Raw genomic sequence first — 24,930 nt, forward strand, 5'->3', positions numbered from 1 at the left:
GTTGAGCTGAAAGGCTGCTTGAAATGTAAACTAGCTGAGATTAAGGCTATTCAAAATGCCTTTTTAGAAAACCAAGGCGAGACACTGCCAAACCAAATACTTACACAAAGACTAATTGGATTAGATTTTTTTTTTCTGAGCTGGAATGGGGGAAGAAGCAATGAGTAACCAAATTCTCTATGTCAGCACAGCTGGGCCCCCTGAAAATTAATCATCTCGACCTGTTGTTGGTGGCTGTGGTTTGTTATTTATTTAAGTCCGTAGTGCAATAAAAGTCAATCATAGTTCAGTCTCACAGTAATGTCTTTTTAAGTCCCTCTGTCAAAACTTGTTGGATAAAGTATTTACATGCGCCTGCTCTAATGCAGCTTTTTCTACTTCTATTTCTGGACACAAATTCTTGAAATAAGGAAGAAAAAGGTGACTATGCTCCACAAAATAATTCGATCTGGTTGATAACCAGAAGAAAGTCCTTTCAGATTTTTACATTTTTCCTAAATGTGCCTTTGTTTGACATCTGTCACAGTGTTGTCGGCGCACCGGGGTGGTGGGTGGGACCTTACGCGGATCCGAAAGAGAGACTGGGAGGCGCAAAGAGAGGAGCGGAGCGCAGTATAGAAGGAGAGAGGAGAGAGAAAGCGGAGCTCACTCAGTTTGTCTCTCCGACACGTTGCCGGCAGCGGCAGTTTTAAACTCCGCATGAGAATAAAGGCTCAGGCGCTGCTTCGTGTGTACAAAACAATAGTCTGAAGAAAAACAAGAAGAACAAGGAGAAAAAGAAGAAGGGGGAGGAGGATTGAAGCAGTCACTCAAGTATCGCAACTTTCAGGCAGAGCCAGTAAAAGGTGAGTGGTTATTAGTCACTAAAACTGTGATAAGAGGGAGTTTCACTGTGTGAGGCCACAGTTGTTCAGGAGTATCAGAAAGGCATTAAAATACTGAGAAGAAAAACACGATGCCAGCCTGGTGATGTTACCTACAGTGAGTAAGCCTTTGTTCTTGTGTCATTTGTTCCACAGAAAGATTTCTAAACTGTCTGCAAGAAAGAAGCCAGGCAGAGAAGGGAAAGGATGTTTTAAGTCAGCTCAGCATTATGGGTCTTACCAAACACCCCTGTGTTCTCTGTTACCAAGTGATGGTGTCAAAAGGTCAGGATTACCCTTTGCTGTCTGGGAGTTCCTTATTAATTCCCCACTGAATAGACCTACTTCTTCTCAGCAACTTAAGCATGAGCAAAAGCATGCTCTCGAACGAGTCATGTACCAATACCACCTGCAATGACACCCTCACCGTGAATGGGAATGGCAACCCAGCAACAAGCATCGTCATGTTTTTGGCCGGTGTGGTGGGCAACCTCCTGGCTCTCTTCATCCTCGGGGTGCACCAGAAGGAACATCGCTCCAGGTCCTCGGTCTTCTGCATCCTGGTGACCGGCCTGGCCCTCACCGACCTGTTGGGCACCTGCCTCCTCAGCCCGTCTGTGTTCATCTGCTACGCCCGCAACTTGTCCCTGATAGGTCTGGGAGGCGAACGCCTGTGCAAACTCTTCGGCTTTGCCATGAGTTTCTTCGGACTGGCGCCCATGCTCATCCTGTGCGCCATGGCCGTGGAGCGCTGCCTGGCCATCAGCCACCCTTACTTTTACTCTGTCCACATCCGCCGCAGCTTTGCTAAAATTACTCTTTTCTTTATTTACCTCTTTTCCTTGGGTTTCTGCGTCCTGCCATACGTCGGCTATGGCAAATTCAGACAGTACTGTCCCGGGACGTGGTGTTTCATCGACATGGATGCAACAGGGGATGAGAGGGCCAACTTGGTGCGGGCCTTCTCCCTGTCCTACTCCTCCCTCATGGCACTGCTGATCTTGGCGGTGTTTGTGTGCAACGGTTCAGTGATTGTCAGCCTGTGCCAGATGCACCGGAGCCAGATGATGCGGCGCGGCTCGCTCGGGTCTGGCGGGAGAAGGAGGAGGCTGAGCCTGGCCTGGTTCGGCCAGGGGGAAGAGGAGATGGACCACCTGGTGCTGCTGGCTCTCATCACTGTCATCTTTGTGGTCTGCTCCCTGCCGCTCACTGTGAGTTCACATTTGACCTTCTCTCAGTGTGTGTGTGTGTGTGTGTGTGTGTGTGTGTGTGTGTGTGTGTGTGTGTCCCACAGATTGATATGCCTTTTTTTATTTTACCTCTGAATCATGATTTGTCAGCATCTTGTGAATTTATTAGACTGGAAAAGGAGGAAAGCGCTGACACCCTTATGTGTCATTTATTCAGCTGTTGAAACATGAAGCAAACCTCCTCAGCGAAATCAAAAGAAGTTTGGGAATGTTTGTACTGAAAGAGGAACAGAAAAAAAAGGGATTTTTTTTTGGGCAGTTTTAGTCATTGTGATCATAAACATGGGTCCCTTACTGGATGTATGTGTGCACACTCACAGCAGACGGTAGTTTCCAGCATGAAATAGCTTCATTTTATCAGTAGAGAGTTTCCGAATCTCCTGTGCCTCTACACCAGTAAAATTAATTCCTTCCCCTCTTGTTGTAATCATTATGTACATAAAAAGCTCAGCTGGCATGGCGACCGTTGATGTTTTGCTTGCTGTGGTATGTGTTTGTGTGCCCTGTTGGTGTCTCCCTAACGGTCGTGCTTTGCTCTACTGGCTCCACTAATAAAAGGTGTGCCCGAGAGAGCAACCTTCTCCACACAAGGCATGCTGCCAGTGTGTGTGTGTGCGTGCATGGTGCATTTGTCTACTTAACTCCATATCTGTTTATGTTTGAGAAGAGTGTGCCAAACCTGACAACCCTGGAGGACTGGTCCAACCCTGCCTTCCCCCAAGGGCAAAGCTCCTCTGGCAGGAGTCCGAGGTGAACCAGCCTCCCGTCTGTGCACCTATTAGCCAGAGGTCCTGAGGCGAATCCAGTTTGAGAAGTAAAAACCAGCTGGATGTTGTGATTCATGTGAGATATGCTATAAAGGAATGCCTGCGTTTAGATGTTAGCTTTTTGAAGCCGCTCAGGTCTGATGATCAAGTGCTTTACAGGAAGCAGTAAAAAGTTTTGTCGTGCCTCATTGCATCTGGATGGCTTGTGGTAACACTTGGCCTGAAGGTCTGACTAACCCACGGTGCATGCAGAAGAAGTAAGAAGAAGAGTTGTGGTTGAGAAGCTGCCGAGGGTATGAACAATGATGACGATATACACATATCGAGACTTCAGGAAACCGAAACCCTGAACTTCACCTCCTACAGAGCGCTCTTGTGTCTTACTCTATGGTATTGTAGGTCAACTCCAAAACAAAAGCAGACAACATTCAGGTTCACGAGAAACCTCAGTGGAAAAGTAAAAGGTCATTTCGTTCGGGAACTTCCTTTTTGCTCTTCTTTTTTAGTTTAATTTGATTACTTAGCAAACTTAATTTTAGATTTACTCATCAATATTCATCCACCTCTACCAAACAACATAGAGTTATGAGCCTGATCTGTCGTACATCATTCTGAATAATTCAAGACCCTGTTATTAACTAATCAATGATTCATGCATCATCTAAGCATACGTGTGTGTGTGTGTGTGTGTGTGTGTGTGTGTGTGTGAGTGTGTGTTTATGCGTGCTTGTTTGCTCATGTGCCAGAACATCGTTGTGGTTGTGACCGAGAGAACTGAGACAGCGGCGTGTGAGTGCTTCTCAGTAGACTTAACACGTTTCGAGACTGATGTGGCTTCATGATTAACAGCACTTAGTTTGCCTGAAGCTCAACAGATGTTGGGGAGAAAGTCTGATGCTGTTCAGTGCAATGAAAATATTGTGAAGCGCATATCTCGTTGACTCTCTCCTCAGCACTGACACAGCTCAGATGCTTGCAAGTTCGCTCCTTTGCATGCACAAGTGTACAAGCGGAATCCACTCATTATTCTTGCATTTAAACAACGATGTGCCAACACAAGCCATGTGTTCCAGCTCCAGCATGTGTTTCCGGGTAGTCTTAATTTACTCAAAGCACTTTCATGTAACTGAATATACCTTAGAGAACAATGCTTTCAAGCTCTGAGGAATGGGCTCCGTTTGCAGCCTGCCCTCATCAGCAAAGACTGCAAACTAGTGGGTGAGATGGAAAACAAGTGCTGGAAAATGAACGCTTCCTTTTTTAATGCAAGTTTGGCCGAGGGGATGAAAAATTGTGGAGTCAGAAAACATTTATTATTTTCGGTGCGTCACAGGAGCGGATGATGTTGCAGACTTTGTTTTCGTGGGTCGAGTTGCGAGGTCTTGTGTTTGCTAAGTGGCTTTCGGACAAAGACAGATGAGGCAGCATTTGCTCTGTGCATTTCTGAGGTGTGAGTGTTTCCAGCAAGATAATTCATTTTTCAGGAGGCAGGAATTCACATGTGGCGTGAGCAGGGAAGTGGTAAAAGATGACCAGAAATGCGGACATTACTCAGAAAAGCGAAATCTTTTTTCAAAGCCTGTGTGTGTGTGTGTGTGTGTGTGTGTGAGAGAGAGACTTTCAAGAGTAATCCATTGTCTGTGAAAGTCACACCAGCTTCCCAGGCTTATCGCTCTACAGCCCTGACCTTGTTTGTTACATATCACCTGCCCCTGATTTAACCTGCAGTACTGTTGACGCAAACAGCCGAAAAAGATAAGGTGTCATTAACTGAACTTGATGTGATGAACGTTTGATTTGTTTGATGTAGCGTCAAACATGAGGTCCCTCTCGGTTTGTTCTTGGAAGGGCGACTGGCACATCATTACAAATGCCACGTGGAATATATGATTACTGCTGGTTAAACATTTTAAAGTACAGCCATAAGAAACCATCGACTCAAAGCCTCCACTCCCACTGTAATCAAACACAGTGAGAGCTACACGGTGTAAGGTTACACTAAGAACTTTACAATGAACAAACATGCATTAAATACAGAATATAACACAGCTGGTGCTGATAGAAAAGTAAGCTGATCAAAGAAAGATCCTGAAAATCCTGAACATTTGCAGTTTTCGGCGTCTCAAATGTGAGAATTTGCTGCTTTTTTTCTGATCTGTGTGTATTAAATAGAGGTTGTTATAGACATTGTTCACCATTTTCTGACTGTTTGCAGATCCAGACAATGATCTGTTAATCAAACAAATACAATAAATAATTAATAGATGGGTTAGCATTAAAGCTGACCATCTTTTTTTTTGCAGCTCTAAGTGGACTTATTGATGATTTATGTGTTGCTTCTGCTCTCATGTGAGTATTTCGGGTCAATGTTTCATTACTCTGAAAGGGAAATCAGCACTAGTCCATTAGGCTTTTCTCTGCTTTTCTTTGACCTGCCATCTTCAGTTTATAAACGATCAGAGCTGTCTCCTGCAGGGGACAGCTACGGACTTATAGCCTGTTTGTGACCATCAGCAATAACCCCCCTCCCAGCTGTTCCCATGGGAACCACAGAAGCTGCCTGGGGCCCACATGTTGCCAGTCAATGCCTGGATCGATAAAGTGCCGCAGAGGTGTGATGTGAAGCCCTCAATAACACCAGGACAGTTTTTATTTTTAGGGGACTTTAATCCAGGGCAGCACTGTGGGGCAGATTTGAAGCACGGATGAAGGTTTCCCTCAGTGTTTAGTACCGTGTCTGAGTGTTAGTCAGCAGACTAATATTGACTGACCTCAGTGCGTGAGGTTAGATGACAGAGAGTGAAACAAAGATCAATAAACTAAATTAAACCTCGCTGACTTGTTGAAAGTATTACAAGGGTCAATATCGCAGCTGTAAAGAGACAGCGTTCAGAAAATGTGCAACCCTGTGATCATTAAGATGCTAAATAATAGACAAGAGGTCAGCGAGTTAGAAAAGGAAGGAAGAATTAAAGCACGAGGTGTGTATCCTTGAGGTCGAACAAAAGTGCTGAACGCATTTCCTTCCTTTTAAAACATTTTTGACGAGACATTTTTTGTTTCCATGCTTGCCTCTGTTGTCACAATTGTACATTTCTTGGCACGTCACCCCCACCTGTAGATCAGTCGAACAGCCCGAAACCATCAGCGTGACCGTGTATTCCATCCCCATGAAGCATATGCATGGACATACTGCACCCAATCGCTCTGTCTGTCCATATATAGATTGAAATAAGAACAAACTCAGGGCTTCACAAGAGCACAGAACATTCTGTGATTTGAGAAGGAAAAAAAAAGAAAAATGGAAATATCCATCCCCTTCCAATAGCTCTGAGCAAACCGGGCCAGACTGATGATTGTAAGCAAGAAGACAAACAACAGCTCTGACACATTTACAGTCACAGGGCATCATGCCTCCAGGAGTCAGTGCAGCGCCTCATAAATCTGGGCTCTCTCTCAGACTCTGCCGAAGGAAACTGCTCTGAAACAAAAGCAGATGGAGCGAAGTTTTTAAAACAGGAGGCAAAACATTCAGGTTGAGTCAGGTTGAGGAACCGGTTAATGGAGCCATATAAAGGCTAATGCTCGATCCTGCTTTTCAAATGACATTAAGATAAATGTGACAGTTTGGTCACCCGCAGGATTTTAACATGAAGCCTACGACTGTTAGAATAGTTCCAAAACAGCTGGGAGCGAGGAGTCCCTCGACAGGCCCAGTCAAAGTCAAGACTCGAATGCTATTGAAAATATGTAGAATTACAGGATGACAGTCATTCGCAGACACTCCTCACATCACGCTGGATCTGATTAAGTAAATCAGTGTGGAGGAAGAGGGGAAGTCCCCAAATCCAGACGAATCCAAGATGACTCAAAGCTGAAATCCCTGTAATGCTTCCCAGAGATGGCATCAGACAAGTCCTCTATTGCAACAACACAAAATGTGGAAATAACATTTGAAGTCTTTGTGACAGCACCGTAGTACACAAGAGTTTCAGGGGTCAGACGCATCCACACATGCAAAAACATACACAGAGTCGAGATAAAGAGCCAGCTTTGCATCCCAAATTGTTATTGTGTTCCAGGTGCTGCCGGGAGATAAGCGTCATTATGAGCGTCATCCAGGTTTCTATAGGGGAAGCTGATACTCTGCGATCAGCAGCTGGCTTTGTGAAACCAACAATGAGGATTCCTTTTCTGAGTGGATGGACGCTTCATCCTTCATTCAACATAAACACAACACAGGCCCACTTGGACGTTCATATACAAGCACATATTTGCTCCTGTTACTGTTGTCACGAGGCTTTCATGGCCATTTTTAACCTGGTTTGCCTTATGTCGTCACCTTTGAGCCACACAGAGCAAAGCGGGACAACAAATGATCGCAGTGAAGAGCCTGGAGGTAATTTGTAGATATTGAACCCCTTTGGTGTGTGTGTGGGTGCTGTAGAACGTGTCCTTAGGCTTTCGTCAGAGGACAATTAGAGGCAAGCATGTACTGGAGGGATTTTTAATGGATGAGGCACAGAATGATGAAAAAAGACTAAAGACAGATGTGGAGGGCAGATGGGAGATAGAAAACAGAGCAGCAGAGTTTATTGTTCCAGTATGGCTCAGTTATGTGCTTTGCTGAGCTTTGCAGCATAGTTTGTATGCATATTAGAGCTGAAATAGATCAGACTGTTTTTTCCTGTCTAATTCACTTTAATGCCTTTTATTTGAGATTTTGCCTGTATTAACGCATTTATGTGGCCACTTGGGAGCAGCAAAAAAAATGTAAATGCTAACATATGTTGATATACCATTCAAGTGAAGTAACAGTAAAGCTGTGGGCTGGAAAACCAAAACAATGAGCTGAAAGATGCCAAAATGCGTCATAGAGCTGAGGGTGGTAATCCGACTACTCTTTCACGCAGAAGTAGTCATGTGATTTATGCCAGATGGTGATTATAAGCACTTTAAACTGAAGCCTGTCATACGTTTAAAACTCATTTCTTTGTTGCTGTTATTGTCATATATTTTGTTCGTGTTTGAGTTGCTGCATTTTTTTTGAAGTGGAAACGGCTGATGTTGTCCTTCTTTGGATTAGTCATGATGTGCCACAGCTTTGTTGTTAAACCTGTGGTGAAATCGATGCATATTTGAAATCAAGACATTGCTATATTGACACTTCAACAATGAATAGTACCTTGTGTGGGTGTTCATGTGTTCATGCTTTACTCATTCTTACTCTCTGTCCCTTCAATGATCTCCAGTCCGTTCCAGTTAGACTGCTTACCACATATTATCTCTGCAGCTACATATGGAAAACGTTGCTTTGACAGTAAAACTGGGCAATATGAGGAGGAGCATACCATCAGCACAATGCAAGTGTTCCCCCATAATGTTTAACTCTCAATAAACCCTTTAATTTACAGGCTCTTCATTGCTGAAAATAACCGCTAGTCAAAGAGATGCCATTATTTATGATGGTTGCTGTGTAATATAATTGCCCATGATAGATTAAATGTGTGTTTATGAGTAATTCACATTGTCAGTATTGGAAGTATGACATGTCGTTCGATTTATTGACAATGACGCGTAACAAAGAAAGGAAACTTAATACCCCTGCCCCTTGAGAAACAGGCCCAAATTTGTCTTTGCGTTCACACTTTGCTCTGAACCACAGCCCAACAGCGTTGGCAACAAATGTGCAGTTTGCAACAGATCATATGTGGAAACCTCATGTGTTTTCATTTATAAGGCTTCTGACGTGTGCACAGGTTCTGCTTTTATTGCAAAAGCTATTGCACTGAGTAGATTTTTAGTGTATATTCATTTAGATTATAAATAATATATATATTTAAATACATTTTTCTGATTATACTCACATACCTGTTCTTCTTTCTTGCTGGCATTTTACTTGTAACAGCGTATTTTCACTGTGTGGTATTAGTACTTTTACTAAAGTAAAACCCATGCGTGTCAGTGGAGATGGCAGAGGGAAACAAGAAGCCGCTGTGAGTCAAAATGAATTACCACTGGAAGAGCTTGTGAGTAAAAGTGTGAAAAACATTAGCGGGAGGGGGTTCAGGAGCACGTTGGCTAATAGCCATGTGCATCTTTGCAGGATAGTTTTATGGAGCTGAAGAGGAAAAATGGAGAGACTTCCGGAAAAGGAAAAGTAGAATTGTTGCCTTTCGTTTTAGCCGATGGCGTTGGACACATGTGATTAATTCTGCTTGTTTTGTAATTTATGTAATGAGGTTTTTTTGTAGTTTTTTTGTGAGGTTGAAGCAACAGATAATTAAAGTTTTTATGGGAGCATGAAACATATGTTCACATTCTGGTTTTCCCAGCAGAATCTCCTCCAGCAGCTTCAAGGCCCACACCAAACAGCTTATTACATTTACCAAATAATAAAATCTTATTGATCTTGGCAAAATGGTATTAGTTGTGGGCCTGCATTGCATCTACAGATGAAGAGCTGTCCGCCGAGAACAAATGTGTCCTGTCCAATGGATGGCTGCCTCTTGACTCATATGTTTAGTTACTCACGCTCAAGCCGAACAGCTGTTGTTTAGGAGTCGCTGTTATTGGAGAGACGTATAAGTCGTCTTCTTTCAAATGCTGCTATTTTAAAGCACTGATTTTGTTAATGTTTTGTTCGACCCAGCAATTAGCAATGAGGTTTTCTCTTTAATTGTGGAGAAAACAACAGTAGCATCAACAGCATTCTTCCTCTTCTCTCATTAAACACTTTTTTTTAGAACATAAATGTTTGGTCCAATCAGCCATTTAATGAAATATCTGATTGACAGTAATTCAGCAAGAATCAGTGAAGTTTAAATATAAAGTAAAAAAGCCAAATGTTCTCTCCTTTCAGCTTCTCTAATTTAAAGATTTGCTTCTATCTCTTTTTCCTTTTTTCCCCTTTGACGTCATTTAAAATTGAGTATCTGAAGGGGTCAATGTGTTTACACCGTACAGATTAATCAGTGAAGGGGTTAATTGATTATTATTGTGATCATTAGTTCCCCTTGGGTCAATAATCAATCTGAGTGTTACAGATGATCGAGCCTACAAAGCTTGATGAATTTTTGTTCCGGGAAAACTGTTGATCTCTTGTTTCTGATATTTGATGTTGTTGTTTTTGGTCTGCTTGTCTTCGTCATCGTCATCATCATCATCATCATGTATGATATTTTTAAGTGTATATTTAGAAATGGCATATTTACTGTTAAAGCCATCTACTTTTGGATTTCTCTTATATCATTTGCTGCATCCCTTTCTGAGCTGCACTTGTATTGATCTGAGTACAACAGAAGCTTTCAATTATTATTGAACTTTTTGGAAGCAAGGCACAGAGATGGCAACAGAAGGAAGATTTCCCTTTGAAATGCTGGTGTGCAAAATCATTTGTAGATTGTGTGCATGTGTCTAAATAGCATTTATCAAGGAGAAAATATTCACAGCTGTTCCCAAGACATACTGAAAATATCAGATTTTTTTCCCTCATACAGCCATTTACCATGTGCACATTATTTAGTACTTGATTTCTTGCTGTGTGTGTGCAGTTATGTGTCCGTCCATCAGAAACTTCATTGTTCACACAGCATTGTGTGCAATGGGCTCCACGCCCAAGTGTAGAGTTCCTCAACATTAGGGTTGGGACCCCTCGAGGTTTCACTTGATATGCAGAGGCTGATATACTGATATTTGTTTGTTACAGGCATATTCATTAGAGTATACCAAACCATAGCTTTCAACTTGGTTGAACACACTCGCTTTGAGAGTTTTTATTAAACAGTGATTGACACAAAATCACCTTTTTAAGTTCATATGGGGCCTTTGTTTGCAAGCACTTGTCTATTTATTTAGTTATGGAGCAACATTAGCATTCATTTGGAGTTATGTGTCTGGCCACCTGATGAATCTAAGTACAATATTCACTCTCTTTTAGCTCTGTGTTTGGTCCCAACCAACTCCTGAGAGAAATATCTGGCTATTTATAGTTGTCCAGCTCATTCCTAACTGTGTCTGTCTGCTGTTGGGTGCTGAGCAGGTAGTGTACAGCGGTTTTTTGGAGCTTTGTCATTGAAAACAGCTGAATGCTGTGGCCCAAAAACAACAGTGAGAGTGAAGCAGAACAGGAAAGTTGCGGTCAGACAGCTAAACAATGAGCAGAAATTCACTATAAAGCCCTGTAATGATGAGGGGAGATGCAGATTGAGGTGGTAAATCTCTGTAGGCTCATCACTATGAGCAACCTCAACATTGTTTTCGCACTGTAATTTCACACTTTGTTATCATAAAAATATTGATTGTAGTTGCTTTTAATTGACGGAGGTGATCAGCTGGATAATTTCTCTCACTCTGTCACATACAGTCTGCTTATGGTTGTGAAGTGGTGTTAGAAACGTGTTTTTTCTTCATCTTTGGCTGAATACAGACATCAGAGAGCGCACTAACCTGAGAACAGCCAAACTTTTGCCATTTTTGCCGTTACAGTATTAGCGTTAATATTGCTGATCTAATCTGCTGTGGAGAAGAGACGCCTGCTACCTTCATGTTTGCTAATAAAAAGGAATGGGGAGAGATAAAGGGTTTGACTCGTTAAAGTCAGAGCTTAACAAATCCGGTAATTTTACCAATGAGAGCCGGATCCAAAGTGAAGCCACTATCCAAACCCCTCCCTGGTGTTAACTTAAAAGTTAAATCTTCCGGGACAAGTGGGTGCACAGAGAACAATAGGATTCTTGTTTCATACTCCACCTTGCCAGCACTCTCAGGAGATATATGACCTGTTAAAACTTGGCAGCAGTGAAATACAACACCCTCACATCAAACAAACTAATGTGGTTATCATCTGTTGTTGTGCTGCGGGACTTGTAAAAAAGGGAAACGGCTGACGTATAGATCAATAAAAGCCTGGCATTAGAAAACAATGGGGTGATATGAGATGGACGCGTATTAGTTCATCTCAAATCTGTCATCAGGAGAAGAGAAAAATTAATGAAGTAAGAATTCATCCTCATGATGTCATGCTGAAAATTACCAGTAAAGGAAGTATGGATGTTATTGACGTTTCATTCCCTTTCCTGTTCCATGAGGTTGACTTCAGCTGGCATCAGAGAGGTTATGATTCATAGCATTCAATTTAAAAACATATTTGCGCTGTGCAGTGGCCTGGCTGGGACTTCTCTTTTCTGTCATAACTAGTAAATAATCAAAAACTGATCCTGCTGATCGTGTACGAGTGACGCAGCGTGAATCACCCAGATTTCCTTTTCAGTAATTGAATATTCCTGCACGTTAAAGCAGTAGAAAACACTCGGATTTCCGGCTCAATGCGTTTTGGGAACAGGCAGCGATAAATCTTCTTTGTGATGTTTCCAAAATGTTTTTTCTGCTGCGTATGAGACGAGTACAAAGAGCGTCTGAGCCAGAGTATGCAGACAACAGGGACTAAACAAATTCAACAAGATAATTGCAACCAGGCAGCCAGTGCAGATTCTGTGGTTTGGGATTTTAGGACCCAGCGAACCCTAGCTGATGTTTATAGTGCACAGAACCTGAAAATATGTGATGGGAATAAGTTCCCCCTCACTTCCCTCTGCTCCCAGGGACTTCCTGGCTACCCTAAAAATACCATCAGTGGTATTGACCGTGTCACAGAACAATAGCTCGATGATTGGTTTTGCACAATGATGCTGACAAATGGTTAGTCCCCAGATAAGTTATCTAGGTCCATTTATAGAAAGCTCAGAAAAGATCAATATTCGTCAAGACAAATGCGTATGTCTGTGGATAAAAAAGAAAAGAAAATGGAGATATTTTCCGTTGGTCTTTTGACTGGGAACTGGTTTTTGGTTCGTACGATGAAATTTGATGGAGAGTTGGCTCTTCTCATACCAAACATTTCAAAGAATAGTTCAAGATTTAGCCTTTTCTCTTTCTTGCAGAGAGTTAGATCAGAAGATCGGGCTTATATTTGAAGGCTAAATGTGAAGTTACAGCCAGCAGACTGTTAGCTTAGCATAGAGACTAGAAACAGGAGTCTCCATCGTTCGTCCTTTGGACAGATCCAGGCTAGTTGTTTCCTGCTGTTTCTGGCATTTAAGCTAAGCTAAGCTAACCAGCCATCTGAAAGACGTGACATCGTTAGACAGTTGCTTAATCAAGATAAACTTCAGGCATGTAGCAGGAAGGTTTTACACAATTTTTATTATTATTATCACCATCATAAGTTACAGTTATGACCTTTAAATGAAAACAGATTTTTTTTGGATGAATAAGTGCTTTATTATAATTTCACAAAATATTATATATCCTATATTTTCTTAATAACGCTCATATGGTAGAATTCAATATTTTTCAATGACACTAATATGATAGAGAAGTAAATGTACATGATATCATAACTCTTGATTTTCCTACTACAGTATGCTGTGAAACCAGTGACCCCAGCAGTGTGTCTGTGCACTGATGCATGCCATCATCCAGGCGTCCATCCTTGTTGTACACTGTTTGAAATTTAGCCTTAGAAGACCCTTTAATGCTACTGTCCAGCTGACGCCCACTCAGGCGACCCCGCACACAGACTCACGATCCCAGCAGCCCACTAGGAAAAAGTCACAGTTTGATGTTGACAGCGAGGAATGCTGGACACCAACTGTTCTGACAGAGAGAACATTAACAAAAAAACAAGCTAGCTGACTCTCCCAGGATCACCGAAGATCAAAATAAACATGAAAGCACAGCTGCGTGTTGTTTGCTTATCGGCATTCATCTTACACATACTACAAGGGGAAGTACGTGCGATTGCCTTTAATTCACATGAACGTCATAAAGAGGAAATTGATTTGTTCTGAATCATGCAAACCTGCACAGTTAGTTGGAGCACCGTCATGCAGCAGGCGGCGTTACTGAAAAGCTGGTGGGACTGCAGCGCACACCGAAGTCAGCCAGGCGGTTTGGGATCTTCTTGTGTTTAAGCAAACACAGTGTTGTGCCATTGCTCATTTATTCTAATGAGCTGTATCATGTAATGCTTGTTTTTTTTAGTCCCATAGCAAAACAAAAACACCTACAGACTGCGTGTTGAAATGACAGATTGTCCTGACTCTGGTTTGTTGTCAGTCAGTCAGGTGAAGTCATTTAACTGCAGGCCCGCAGTGCGTGTCCAGACTAGTGATTCTTTTCTGTGTTCAATGCACTGCTGATTGTTGGGCCGTGTTACAGTATGTATTCAGTTGCCTTTGTTTAAAAGCCAGACAAAATTAGACTGGACAGCAGGACATTTACAGCAGAGTTATGCCAACTTACCACAGGTTATTTCGATCAGAAACGTTTTATTTTCCAGGTCATCTCATATGGTTGACCACTGTAATGGACATTTTGGCCACATATTCTATACACACATATATGTAGAGTTAAACTGGGAGTGTATTTACAGCCTGTGTGCTCATTTGATCCCTTAGACCAACTAATAACATTATCACAGATGTTATCATATCCCCAGACCTCAGTAATGAAGTTGTTGTAATAACCGATAGAAATGACGGATAAACCTACAAAAATAGGACCCAGGTTTTAAAACAGCAAAATTTTTTCAAGCGGATGTTCTTTCATTGCCAAAGAACATAAAACGCTCAATTTATAAAGCTCAGTTGTGGTAAACTGTTGGCCAAGATGAGATGATGAATTGTGCACATGGCCAGGAATTAGAAAAAAGGGACGTGGCTGCAGTCCAGGTGGCTCTCTGTGACAGGATGTGTGTCGCAACCAGCTTCACATGATTGAGATGAACTGGCTCCAGTAGTGAAGTATAAGTCAACGATAATCAATAGCTTTCTATTAGAAATTGTGACTTTTTTTTTTGTTTTTTCAATATGATGACAAAGAACATAACTCCTCTTGGCACGAACACCTTTCAAAAGATAACCTGCCGTTGATCTCAAAGTGCGCACATGGCATCATCAACCAATCATTAATTATCAGTAAATAGGCAGAGCACAGGGCTCTTATCTCTGCTGAAGAGGAACTGCAGTAAAAGCCTGTTGAGTCCCTTTCTGTTGCAACAGCTACACGGTTTTGCAACACGGCCAGAGTCGGCCTATTCTTATCATATATTTGCACATATCAGCCCACTTCATATTTCACTTTCCTTTGCTCAATTTGTAAGTTGGCAGCCTTTCACAGACGCTTCCACTTCCTCTTCGGTGTTGCTAGCGTGTATGGTTTCTGTAAACAGTTTCTTTTTTCAGTTGTCGAGCTTACAGCAACTCCTACAGCAGCACATGTACAACGGGTTACTCATCAGTTTGGTTAGGTTAGGTTCTCCCATTTACATTACGCATGAGGAAAACAGGAGATAATTATAGATTCTGTACACATGAAGGCTCTATCTTTTATTTATTGTGCTATTTTCTCACAAGCTGAGGAAGAGAGTGACGCTTAAAACAGCATGGGTGATTTATAGCAGGAGGTGTGTGTGTGTGCTTATGTCTATGTGCTTTACTGACGTGGGGACATAAATATGTGTACACAGTCACATTGTGGGGATGTACCTTCCTTATGGGGACAAACTGCAAATCCCCATAATGTCAATCACTAAATTTTCGGGTGAGGACTTGGGTTGTGTTTGTTGTGAGACTGCCTGCCTGTGTGTGCACGTAATATGTTTCGTTATCTTGCATTGTGGTCACTTTGCATGCCAGATAGTTGACTAGATTGAGTGTCCAATCCAAAGTGCATTTTGCACAAAGCTGATAAAAGCTCTAATGGCTCCAGGTAACTCACTGCAGCCTCTGGCACTTCTTTAAGAGGAAACACACTAATGGACGTCCAGACAGGGTAATTCCCCTGATGAACCTCGACAGACTGACTTTACTTCCCCACGTTGTTGCCACGTATTAACATTCAATGTTCTCTTCTTTCTTTCTTCCTGGAACACATTTACACTCATTTGATGTCTGTAATGTTTCCCAAAGGAACAGATTGATGCTGACAAACATACACATGATCAGGAAGCTAGAGAAGTGTTGAAAAGTCACAAAACAAAGCCTGGGGAGAAAATTACCATAATGAACAATGGAATTACATGCACAGGATGCATAGAAACGCTCTCGCCAGCACACACCCACTCATTATTCCTCTGTCTCTTTTTCTGCATCTGACACAAACCACCTCCTCACTAACTGCAGATTATGGAGCAGCGAAATTCCCCTTCAGCGCTGAAACACTCTGCTAACCTTTACATTAACGTCTGCACTACATGACTCACCACGAGCATTGTCAGGAGGCCCTTCAGGAACTCAATCTGGGCCAAAGGTCAGCGTGGTTAGACAGCCTGGAGACAAACATGTATATTTGATTCTTTGAGTATGACCTCATGCCACACTGGCTGAAGAAACTCCGGGGGGAAAGAGTTTGTGAGAAATGACGGCAGCGGGTAGAAAGCCAATCAACTCTACTGTTATTTGTTTTGTTTTTTTAATTTTGGATCAATGCTGTTTGTTGAGCAGCTCCCTGTCATAGTGTCAAGCAGGCCTAAGACAGCGGTGAAGTCTGTGTGAAGACTTCTGAATTCTGACGAACTTTCTCTGAACTGCACCTTCAGGCATAGTTACAAGAAATGAGAAGTGGAAAGTGGAGATTAAGATCGGGCAGAGGCACAGTGGAAAAGCCGAGCAGACTTTACGCAGGTGTGAAGTGAAATGAGACAGAAACAATGGAAAAGGTTCAAACCTGGAACATGAGTGTCACACACCTTTGGTAGACTGTGCTGCTGTGTCATTCTTTGGTCTGATCTCATGTCCAGCTGATTTTAGTTCAGTATGCTGGAAAATCTGCTCATTTGCTTTGTGTAACAAGAATGTTGATATCAATCTGAAGTCTTTTCGTTAAGCACAGGGAGGATGTGTTAAGATCAGCATAGACATGGAAAAAAAAACTTTACGTGCTGTAACTTCCTCCAGTTTCATCCAGCCGGCTGCACTGAATGCATGCAACCTCTTGAGCCTAGTTGTCCTCGCACACACACTAGTTTTCAGGGTTACACAGTGAAGTCAGAAAAAAACACAATGTCAAGTCCAGCATTGTTAATGTGCTCATCCCTGATGCTTTTCTATGATAAATAGAGTATAAAAATAATTTTATTTTCCGTAAGACACTGTCCTCTCTTTCTAGGTTTTTTTTTTTATCGTGAGAATTACCTGTAAATAATGAAAACAAATGAAATGATCCTTTTCCTAAGAATACAAAGGAGGGGGAGAGGTTTTTTTTTTTAGCTCTGATTGTTGTCTGCAGGTTTTCCTTTAAGGTTGCACACAGCCCCCAAATGAGAACGCAGTACAATGTTACCTGAGGTGACACGCAGGGCGAAAGGGATCATAAAATGACTCACCGTTAGTAGTAAAGCTTAATTGCTGAGCATAGTCTGTAATGCTAAAGGTTGCAAATGAACAGTTTTATTAGCTGAACTGTGTGACTACAGTGGAGAAGAGAAAGTGTCAGTGAATGAATCATGAATGAAACTACAGCTTTGCATCATAATGAATTTGCCAGGTTTGATACCATCGTGTCTGTTCTCAGCAACAGTATCTGGCAACCCAAGCTATAGCCAGTGACACTGCACTGGAATACTGTGTGGAATGGAAGGATGCAGGATGTTGTCCGTGGAGCACATGCAACAGCAAACAGCTCCTGATTGCAGCTCTTTTATTTAAAGCTGCTATCACCAACATTTTTCTATGAACAATACATCAAATTAAAGGTTTGTAGTGACTAACACACACTGGATCACCACCCGGCAGGTTTAACAATCACATCGAGGTGGATATCAGTCTTCTCAAGTTACTCTTGGAAGGACAGCGGTTAAGCATAATCCCCAAAATGCTTAACTGCTCCTTCAAAGACTTGTGCAACACGGTGCATTTGTGTCTCCGTGCTTGCTCATTGCTGTCAACAGTCCTGTGTGAAATGCCTGTAATCTCTGCGTTGCCTCCTCTCATCCGTGTGTAATGATCCTGCAGTGAAACAGGATCAGGAAGTAGCAGTTGGGAAGAGTCCTCCAGGACCAACAAGATGGAAAGTAATGGCTCGGAGAGTGTAGACATCCATTATGTGGTCTGTTTCCTGAAAGACACAACAGTCATCAGCCCCAAATAGCATCTCATGTGTCTCTGCCAGGATGTACCCATTTACACCAGCTGGGTCCAGGTACACCAGGAGTCTCAGTACACTGTCATCAGGATGTCTGGATGCGCTCAGTCAAATGATGTAGACCTGAAATTATTGCTTGATTGTTGGAGTCGTTGATCAAAATTAAAAGAATCTGCAGCTATTTTTATAATCGATTCATCCTTTAAGTCAAAAATGCCGAAACATTTCCCAGTTCCACCCTCTCAAATGTGATGATCCGCTGCTTTTCTTTCTCTTGTGTGATAACAAAATTAGTGTATTTCACTATTTTATAGGCAAAATGAAAATGAAAATAGTTGTTAGTTGCAGCCTTGAAATGATTTCTGTTTTCTTTTTGGAGATGTTTTGGGGGAGTGACAAAGATAATGATGAAAAGCGTAATACCTTCATGATTAAAATGGCAGTTTTCCTTTAGTCCTTTCTCATACACATGTGCTCGGCTCGACCCGGTTTGACTCTGGACGTCAAGCAGTCGAGTGCTTTTAACACCGGAGATGGTCCGTCTCAGGAGCCACTTGGTGCACCTCAGGTTATGGAAACACAGATCAGCGCCGTGTGGTTTGACTGGCCACAGCCAAATGTACCAATGGATAAGCCCTGTTTGACATAGTAGCTTTAGATATGAGTCAAGATACAGTTTGCAGAGCAGTGGATGACGGCAGGTGAATGTGTTTAAACATGTACAACATGCACTGAATGCGTGTATGTACGATATGCTTTCTGCGTCGCCACGATTCTTCTGTTCTCCTAAATAATCACCCTGATCCTCGTCGGCTGTATAACTTTTCTGGCCTGCTCTTCATCCACAGATGATACATTAATATGCTCCTGTTTAAGAAGAGCCTGACATCTCATCACTTTTGGCCCCACAGCCTGCGGTGCTTAGAGAAGACAGTTTGTGATTAGTGTTCCTATGTGCAGGGCCCAAGGTCTGCCGAGAGGACCATAAGAGGCAGGGAGGAATGGGGGAGCAGGAGCAGGGGTGAGGGTGGTAATGTGGAATGAGACAGCAAGGGCGAGGGTGATGAGGGTGCATGTCTGTTTGAAATGTTTCTGGCAACGCTGCGTGATGAATGAGGTGTATGTTAACTGCGCCTTGAGCACGTTTGTCCTGGTGTTTGTTAGTGTGTTCTATGTCACTGAGCCTTAGTTTCATGTTTAAGTATTAATTTAAATAACAAATTGTTGCCAGCATAAGGCCCCTTTCTTGGTCATGAGCCAAGACCGTTAATAGTGTTGTGACTCTTATCGTGAAACAGGTTACGGTCAAAAAAGGATATCTTTGACTATTGTTACTGAGCCCTTTAAAACATGTCTATGATCATCTGCATGCATGTAGTTTTAACCGAGTTTTCAACTAAGAACACAAACTTAGGAACTGATTTATGAAGAGATGGTTGAACCCCATCCTGGACATGATCATTACATACCTTGATCATTATACATGATGAGATGAATGCTGTAATCTATGGGGGAAAACTGACTGACTGCTTGACTAAGTGTGCATCGGGTCAGATTGTGAAATCGGTTTCTTGTCACAGTCAGCAGCTTTAAAAGGAAATGTGTTATCCTTTGAAGGGAAACTGAGATCTCACTGGCTCAATCTGTGTACATGCCAGTTCTGATTGTGTGTGTGTGTGTGTGTGTGTGTGTGTGTGTGTGTGTGCAGTTATAATTTTTAAAAAAAGAAATACTTAATGTATTAAGCCTGGGAAATCAGTGAGAATCCAGCAGTAATTTTGACAACATCGCTTGCGCAATTCAAGAAATTTCACACAACCTCAAATAACATGATTACTTCCTAAAAAGCCAAGAACATTTGGGCGTTGTTTTGTTCCACTTTGGACCGTCTCCACTTCTGACACATCTGAGATGACAACGCTGCTCAACATCTTCTTTGAAGAATCACAAGATAATTGCTGTTGTTTTGGGTTTGCATACAGTCAGCCTCTTCGGCTGCCTCTCTCTGGCTGTCTCATGGGTGTATCTGTAGATCAGTATGTGAGTGACCACATCCGTGCGAGCTTGGCTTGTTAATAAGCATCGAGAGGACATAGTCAGCTCTGTCTCTTGTCCCTCTGGTAGTCTGGTTTGGCCTGGCTCTGGACTTGCTCCCTCGGGCCCCTCTCACTCTGTCTGTAGCTGATTAGTTTTCAGGACAGGCCCTAGCAACAGAAACATTTACACCAACGCACAAAAGTATTCAATCAGCACAAGCCATTAATTAGTCCGATGTTTGATGGATATTTCATGGAGGAAATGGAGAATTGTTGATAGAGAAGAGGAGTGAGGTGACAGAGGAGCTTCCTGGGCCAGCTGCTGTCTCTCTCTGTGCCCGGGATGAATAAGCAGCCAGCTGCTGCCGTCTAGGCTGCCTGTCTGCAGCCTGTCTCCCCTCAAAGGTCAATGCAGGTAGAAGTTGTGGTTTCATGTAGCATTGTCTGCATCTGTATTCAGGACACTTGTGCCCACAGAGCGAGTTTTATTGGTACAATGAGACGGATGTTGACATTTGTTGAAGCCCAGTATAACAATATGAACCGCAGTTGAAAGTGACGCCGACACTGAACACACGCTCTCATCTGTCTTTCACACCAAAGTGCCTTCAACTCCATCATGTCGTGCAGTTACAGAGGCTTGAATCAATTGGCTCCATCCAGCAGATAAAATGTCTAATCTTGTGGCACAGCAGGTTGCCAAAACTCTGTCAAGAGAACAAGAGACCTTTTAAGTATTTTAATTAATGTATGAATTATTTGATCAGTCAGTTATTTTGTCTGTGACAAAATGAGAAAATAATGACAAATTCACCATCTGCCAGAGCCCAATGCTGTGTCTTCAGTTTGTTCATTTTGTCGAATCAGTACTCCCAAGAGTCAGCGTTAATCAGCAAATGTTTCGTTTTGGCAGATTCATGACTGAACGCCATTAACTGACTATCAAAATTGTTATATATGAATTTTCTTTCAATTGCATCACCTGCTGAGTTGATTGTTTGCTTGCAGTTGGGCAGCATAAACCAAACACACCCAAAACACCAAAGAAAACATGCTGTGGCGGCACTAAGATGTAATACTCATCTCTCCAAGCCGTTGTCTGTACCATAATATTCAAATACCATCATACAGAGTACTTTATATGTAAGATTTCTAAAATAAATCCTAATTCTAGTACTAAATCATCAAAACCACTAGTATCAAATAGTGGACAGTATTAATGTGATGATCATTTACCATGGAAACACTAAAATCTAAAATAAGAAAAGAATGAAAGATTAAGCTTTTTTTTTTTTTTTTTTTTTTTTTTAAAGAAAACAGATGGATCGTGATAGTTTTGCTCGACTTTAGTCCGGTTTGGTGCCTCATGCCAGAGGACAGGTGGTGAGGAGAGAGCAAGAATGTTGAGATTCTGCATGCTGAGAAGCTTTGAGGGCGTGAATGTGAATGTGTCTGCTGAAACAAATAGCATTTATGCTGCCAAACCTGCTCACAGACACAACTCTCTTATATTTTGCAGGCTTTACATATGTAAGACTGTGTCTAACCTCCACCCTCTCTTCCTTCAGATTGCAGGTTTTATCAACTCCATTCACCCATTTTGCGGTGACACAGAAAACCTGACAGCCTTCCGCTTCTACGCCCTCAACCCCATCGTGGATCCCTGGGTCTTCATCATCTGCCGCAAGTCTGTGTTTCGCCACCTTTGCTCTCTGCTTAGCTGCCGCTTCAGCCGAGGAGCTGTGAAGACGACGGCACACTGCGCTCTGTCTTTACCCCTTGACAATCACATACAGCGCAACCCTCCAGACGTGACAGTTCCACAGACCAACATGTACTCCAATTTACCTCTGTGACCCAACAGAGACCCTCAGCTGTGCAGGCTCACTGGAGGCTGGGAGACTTTCATGTCCGATAAAACAATGGAGGAAAACTGTGTAAAGAACATTGAACATTTGCATACAGGATTCCTCCAGTCACCACTTTAAGGCACAAAGACTTGAACAAAGACGTGCCTGACACAGCGGAAGTCTTCTCGATGTGGCTGTTACAGGTCCCCTATGAACTAACTGTGGAAAAAGTGATTGCACTAAGTCTTAAACGTCCGTGAACTGATGGAAACTGTTTCAAAGTTGCCAGAGGAGTTGTGCCATAAAACAGACAGCACTGTAACGTAGCACTAAGGAACACATCAAACCGTGTCATGCCTATGAATAATATACTGTAAAATCAGAATATATGCACTCGGGTAAAGCTATATTAGTAAACAATATGCATGAATGTGTACTGTCTTTTCTCTCAGCCTTTTCTTTAACACACTGCCATTCACTCTTCGTTAATGGATTGCCCACATTTGCGGTATCTACGACACTCGCTTCAGTTGATGACATGTTAATCCATTTCACCTGTCCAGAATAACATATCCATCATCAGTTGATTGATAGATCCAAAGTGGAGGAGATGTTTTCAGTTAGTTAAAGTAGTGGATGTAGTTTTCCCAGATAAGGTGTGGTATAATTCTAAATATAAACCCGGACTTAAAGTAGAATAGCCAGTCATGTCTTGACACGACTATAAGTGTAGAGCCACACTGGCTGTCCTTTCAAGGCTTTACCCAGCGGCTCTTTGAGCTAAATGCTAATGTCAGCACGCTAACATGCTCACAATGACAATGCTAACGTGCTGATGTTAAGCAGGTCCAATGCTTACCATGTTCAGCATCTTACTTGAGCGTGTTTCCTTGCAAACATTTGCTAATTAGAACAAAATACAAAGTACAACTGAGGCTGATGGAAATATCATCAGTTTTGCAGGTATTTGGTTATGAACCAAAGTACTGGACCAGGGAAAAGTTTGACCTTGTCATGGCGATCAAAGAAAACTTAAGGGCTCACCAAAGTTACTACTGTTCATCCTCTTGGCACCATCTGCACCAAATATGGAAATGCATCCAGTGCTTGTTCAGATATTTCTGTCTGGACCAAAGTGGTGGACCGACAGGCTGACATCTGCCCTCTCCAGAGCAACACTGCTAGTGTGGCTTTTCTAAAACACAAACCTTGAAATTGCATTAGTTATTTCTTGACTATAAAGTCCACGTCTGGCTTCATGTATTTACATTGTTTCGGGTGGTTTGATCAGTTCAAAAAGGATTAACCTGTTGTTAAAATTATGTAAGCATTCAAGAAGATCAACAAATTAAATGTGGAAATAGTACATTTCATTTAATATAGGCTAAAGTGTAATCTGCAGTTAAACCTGCCTTTTTGCGAGTGTAACTCTTCTTTCATGAAATCAGATCAGACCACATTTTGGACTGTTCCAAACCAGTCAAACAGGTTTAAAAGGCCACTTTAGTCTCAAACTAACCTAATTCCTTTACCTGTCTGGACAGTAATCTCACTGTATTGCATGAACATTTGATCCCTCCCCTTCTTCTCATTCTCACTCATTTCTAAGCTACCTGTGATGATGATGATGGTCTGTGAATGTTCCTTTAAGAGCCTCTTTGTGTTTGATAAACTCTGCTGCTGCAACATGCACTGTGAGAAATATTCTTTTGTTGTTGTGACTTTAAAGCTGTAACTGCATTTAAATATACCGTATTTATGCCTTTTACTCTGTGCTATAATGTTGTGTGTCCTTGTGTTTGTTTGGTTCATGCTGTGGAGTGCAGAGATAGAGGGGTAGCAGAAACAGTGATTTGAGTTCAGTTGTTGTTGCACATTCACTTTTCGCTCTACAGTCTTTAAAAGCTCAGTCATGCATGACCCGAGGTAAGTCACGTTACCACTTGCACATTTGGCCTTTGAGGGTATAAGTAACTGTGTGTACATCCATTAAAATGAATGAAAGAATACATTTTTAGAAAGAATAGTATTCATTATATGGTACACATTTTGTTCATGTGAAATAAAGTATTAATAAAAGTCTCACATCGTGTGTCTGTTGCCAAAATGCAGATCCTGTGATGTTTTGCAGTCATACATATTAAAAATCACAGTCTGTCTTAGCTCTTGTCCGACCTGACAGCTGAGTCTTCTTATAACCATAACATCAACCTTAACATGCTCGCCATTATGGAGAATATTTAGCATGAATTGACAGCAGCTTAATGCGTAAATAGTCAAATTGTTATGTACTAACATTGGTTCGCCACCTTCAGAAACTCTTTACTAGTCACATGTAGAACCTAGAGCTGGAGCAGCAGAGCAGTGATGGTACTGCAGCACCACCATGTGGTGAACTAGTGTACACCTCCAAACCTGTGACACTTTGGCCTCAGGCAGCTGCGCTTCACTGACAGCACAGTGACAAAAAGGATTAAGTTGATACGCTGTAAATCAATGCAGTTGTAAACTTTCATTTGCTTCCCAGAATCGAGTTGCTCAACAAAAGATCACCCGCAGGGTTCGAGCGAATGAGATTTCACACACAAAGTAATCAGGAAGTGGCTCAAGATGTGGTTTGTTTTATCAGCAGCTCAGAGAACTGACTGATTAATTGCAGCAGCACCGCAGAGAGGCTTCACTGTGCTCATAACAAAGGCCACATGCATGAAACAATTACTGGAAATTAACCATAGAATTTAAAATATCTTCTCAGATTTAAAAAAAGAAAACTTTGATTTATATCACAGAACACTTCTGCAACCTTTAGAGCCCAAACTTTCTACAGCTTTGTTTAGTACTTTTCAAACTTTCCTTATTCCACACTATCATACACAGACACACACACACACACACACACACACACACACACACACACACACACACACACTATTATTTTGCACTCAGCTCAGTTTGTCTTATGTCAATTCAATAAAGTATAAAGCTGTACTGATACAACAGATGATGCCACGCAGAACCAT

The 24,930-nt window shown here is 42.0% G+C and overlaps 1 protein-coding gene across 1 annotated transcript; it reads left to right on the forward strand.

Annotated features, from left to right (window-relative positions):
- Positions 1-614: 614 nt before the first annotated feature.
- Positions 615-24,013, forward strand: ptgir (prostaglandin I2 receptor). Its single transcript, XM_076736093.1, has 3 exons — positions 615-845; positions 1,020-2,074; positions 21,629-24,013. Exons 2-3 carry the CDS (start codon positions 1,229-1,231, stop codon positions 21,914-21,916), a joined length of 1,134 nt encoding a protein of 377 aa, XP_076592208.1. The 5' UTR covers positions 615-845; positions 1,020-1,228; the 3' UTR covers positions 21,917-24,013.
- Positions 24,014-24,930: the final 917 nt, after the last annotated feature.

The sequence above is a fragment of the Chaetodon auriga genome, chromosome 7, assembly GCF_051107435.1.
Source record: "Chaetodon auriga isolate fChaAug3 chromosome 7, fChaAug3.hap1, whole genome shotgun sequence".
In the NCBI taxonomy this organism is placed as follows: Eukaryota; Metazoa; Chordata; class Actinopteri; order Chaetodontiformes; family Chaetodontidae; genus Chaetodon; species Chaetodon auriga.

Excerpts from the sequence above, each read along its gene's own strand:
- ptgir (XM_076736093.1), top strand. The coding sequence starts at position 1,229 with ATGAGCAAAAGCATGCTCTCGAACGAGTCATGTACCAATACCACCTGC. Across the intron at positions 2,075-21,628 it reads TCTGCTCCCTGCCGCTCACT|ATTGCAGGTTTTATCAACTC; the intron begins GTGAGTTCACAT and ends CTCTTCCTTCAG.